The following is a 2731-nucleotide window of genomic DNA, read 5'->3' as shown; positions in this document are numbered from 1 at the left end:
TTAAAAAGTCAACAAATTACTAGAATATATTACTTTGAAAAAAAAAATCATAAACATTTTGAGATTAAATGTAACATTTTATTTTTCCTTTTAAAATTATGACTTTTTGAAGCATAAATTTGACTGTATTCCCTTAAATTGCTGCATATTTTTCACAACTTTTCTCTCATATATTTTACAACATTCTCGTGAAATTGTGATTTTTTTTCCTCACATCCTGGCTCATTTTCTGTGATGGATGTCCTATTATTCAACGTCGATCTTAGCCCTCCATCTCCAAGCTACTCTATTATCCTTTTGTTCATTTATGTCCAGACAATGGAACTCAGGTCTGTAGTTGAAGACCAAACATGTACTCAAGAACTCCAACTATTTATATTCAACAGTCTTTAAATCCACAGGTGAATGCAGTTTTAAACATTACACAATGCTCTTTAAAAAAGTTTTATTGATCATGTTTTCTCAGAAAATTGGCTTTCATTTCCATCAATAGATGTGGTTGTTTCAAAAATATCCATGTGATGGACAATTCACATTCTTGGGTCGTGTACAACAAAGAAGTTAAGACTGGTTTGCAGCAAGTTTAACACTTTTTTTTTCTTTTTTTTTAAGAATAACTGCTTCTGTTTTTCATTCTTCAAGAAAGTTTTCAACCAGTTTGTTGAACTCATCAGCGTACCGCAGGTGGAGGTTGTGTTTTCCTTCTGGCATGGAATGAAATCTACATTTGAAAGAAGAAAAACAGGTTAACAAAACCTCAAATCCATCAAATTGTTCAGCTCAGAGGTCTTCTCTTGCCTGGATCCTTTGATGTGTTCGAGGAGGTACTGAGGATGAAAGCTTGGCACCATGGGGTCTTTCTCTCCATGGACGATCAGGGTTGGACAGCTGATAAAGGGCAGCTGTTCCCTGCATATACTTCCTAAAATAAAATCCTCTTAGAACTAATATTTCTGATTTTGCTAGATAAAAATAAAATTCAGGCTTTTTTCACCTCCTGGTCTTTTGGCAAACTGTGCGATTCCATCCACCCAGGCCTCCCATGTTTGAGCAAACACTTGAGATCCGTAAACCTCCTCCATGGGCTGCCGCATGCGTGCACTCCACCTGGAGACATCCCGGACCACTGTGGGATCCCGAAAGGTTCCCCAAAACATGTGCATTAATATAAAAAAAAAAATCATGAATGGATAAAATCTGGCTCTGATCCGTACTGTTGTAAAGTTTGAGGTCTTCCTCAGAAACGAAGGCGTTGGATCCCCAAACGACCATTTTCTTAATGAGCTCAGGATTTGTGGCAGCTGCAATCAGAGCGGTGATTCCTCCGTCACTCCAACCCAGCAGAGAGAAGTTCCCAAAGCCCAGAGTCTGCACACCAAACATTGGTTTTGATTCACACATGAAATCACTAAAGTTAGCTCTGGTCGTGCACTGGATCCAAACATGCTTCATCCAGATGACATATAGAATTAAATCATATCAAATCACATTCTTACACACAAATTCCACCAACAAACTGGTAAACTATAGGTTTGAAACACAAGTTATAAGTTTAAAACATTTGACCTGATGTCTCCTTGAAAGGAAATTTAGCATTAAATGTTGCATTGGGAAACCAAACAGTTTTTCTAGCACAACAGATGATCATCTCTGCAGGCGATAGAACCATTTCACACACTTGGATCTGTAGTCATCATCAATAAAGCTGGACTTTAAACCCAGACTTTCTTTAAAATGAATGTATCGCAGAGACAAAAGAACCACACTAAGTGTAGGAATGTAGCTAGTGAGGCCCTTCTATTAATATGACTGTCATGTACTGGTCAAAAGACCTTAAATGAGATATATTTATTATATATATATATATATATATATATATTTTTTTTTTTTTTTTGAATGAAAATTTCGTTTTTTTTAACAGATAATCGCTCATCAGCTCTTACATAAATTATCAATTTGTGCATAGACTGGTGAGCCCCCATCAGAATTACTTATGGTGTTCCACAAGGCTCTTAAGTGGGATTAATACTGCTTTAATTATAAATGCTTCATCTAAACGGTGAGAGAAATAACATCTTAAATAGTTTTAAAAAATACTTTCTTTGAATATCAATACTTAAATTCACAGTTATTAATAAAGTTTAATAAACTTTTTTTCTAAGATATTACAAATTATTTTAAAATAAAATGTAATTCTGTCTATTTTGGAAGTTTTTCAATAAGTCTGCACAGTAGAACACACACAAAGGAATGATGTGATAAATTAAAAATATAAGCATCTATACCAACATTAAATACAATTTAGACAAACCTAAAATTAAATAATATTTGTTAATATTTAATAAATATGAACTTGTTTTCATCAAAAATGTTCCACAAAACTTCAAGATTCTCATGGTTTTTCCTTAAAGCTATTATCCTAATTTTTGTTTGATCTGAATCTGTTTCCTTAACTGCCCCAAGTTAAATGATCCCAGCTCGTATGTGTTCATCATAGCAACCGCAGAGCAGACCTTCATCAGACCCACTGCATCCTTAGCATCTCTCTCAAAGAAGTCAGGGGGGAAGTCTCGGTCTGGGGGGCGGGACTTTCCATAACCACGAGGATCCCAGCCAACTACAGTGAAGCGTTCCTTGTTCAGAGATTTCAACTGAGGACCAAAGTCGGTCTTTGTGCTTCCTGAAAGAAAAATATATATGATTGAGGAGTTGAGAAATAACAAGCAGAAAT

General features: G+C 35.3%; 1 protein-coding gene across 1 annotated transcript; it reads right to left on the bottom strand.

Moving 5' to 3' along the window:
* Nucleotides 1-431: 431 nt before the first annotated feature.
* LOC112140070 (valacyclovir hydrolase) lies at nucleotides 432-2680 on the bottom strand (the record flags this gene model as incomplete). The annotated part of the gene is given in 5 exon segments (XM_024262980.2): nucleotides 432-721; nucleotides 799-922; nucleotides 995-1126; nucleotides 1215-1368; nucleotides 2514-2680. Coding segments are annotated over 5 exon segments (668 nt in total), but the record flags the coding sequence as incomplete, so codon positions are not given.
* Between the last annotated feature and the right edge of the window lie 51 nt (nucleotides 2681-2731).

This window comes from Oryzias melastigma, unplaced genomic scaffold (genome assembly GCF_002922805.2).
Source record: "Oryzias melastigma strain HK-1 unplaced genomic scaffold, ASM292280v2 sc00358, whole genome shotgun sequence".
Lineage (NCBI taxonomy): Eukaryota > Metazoa > Chordata > Actinopteri > Beloniformes > Adrianichthyidae > Oryzias > Oryzias melastigma.
This window is presented reverse-complemented; position numbering and strand designations above follow the sequence as displayed.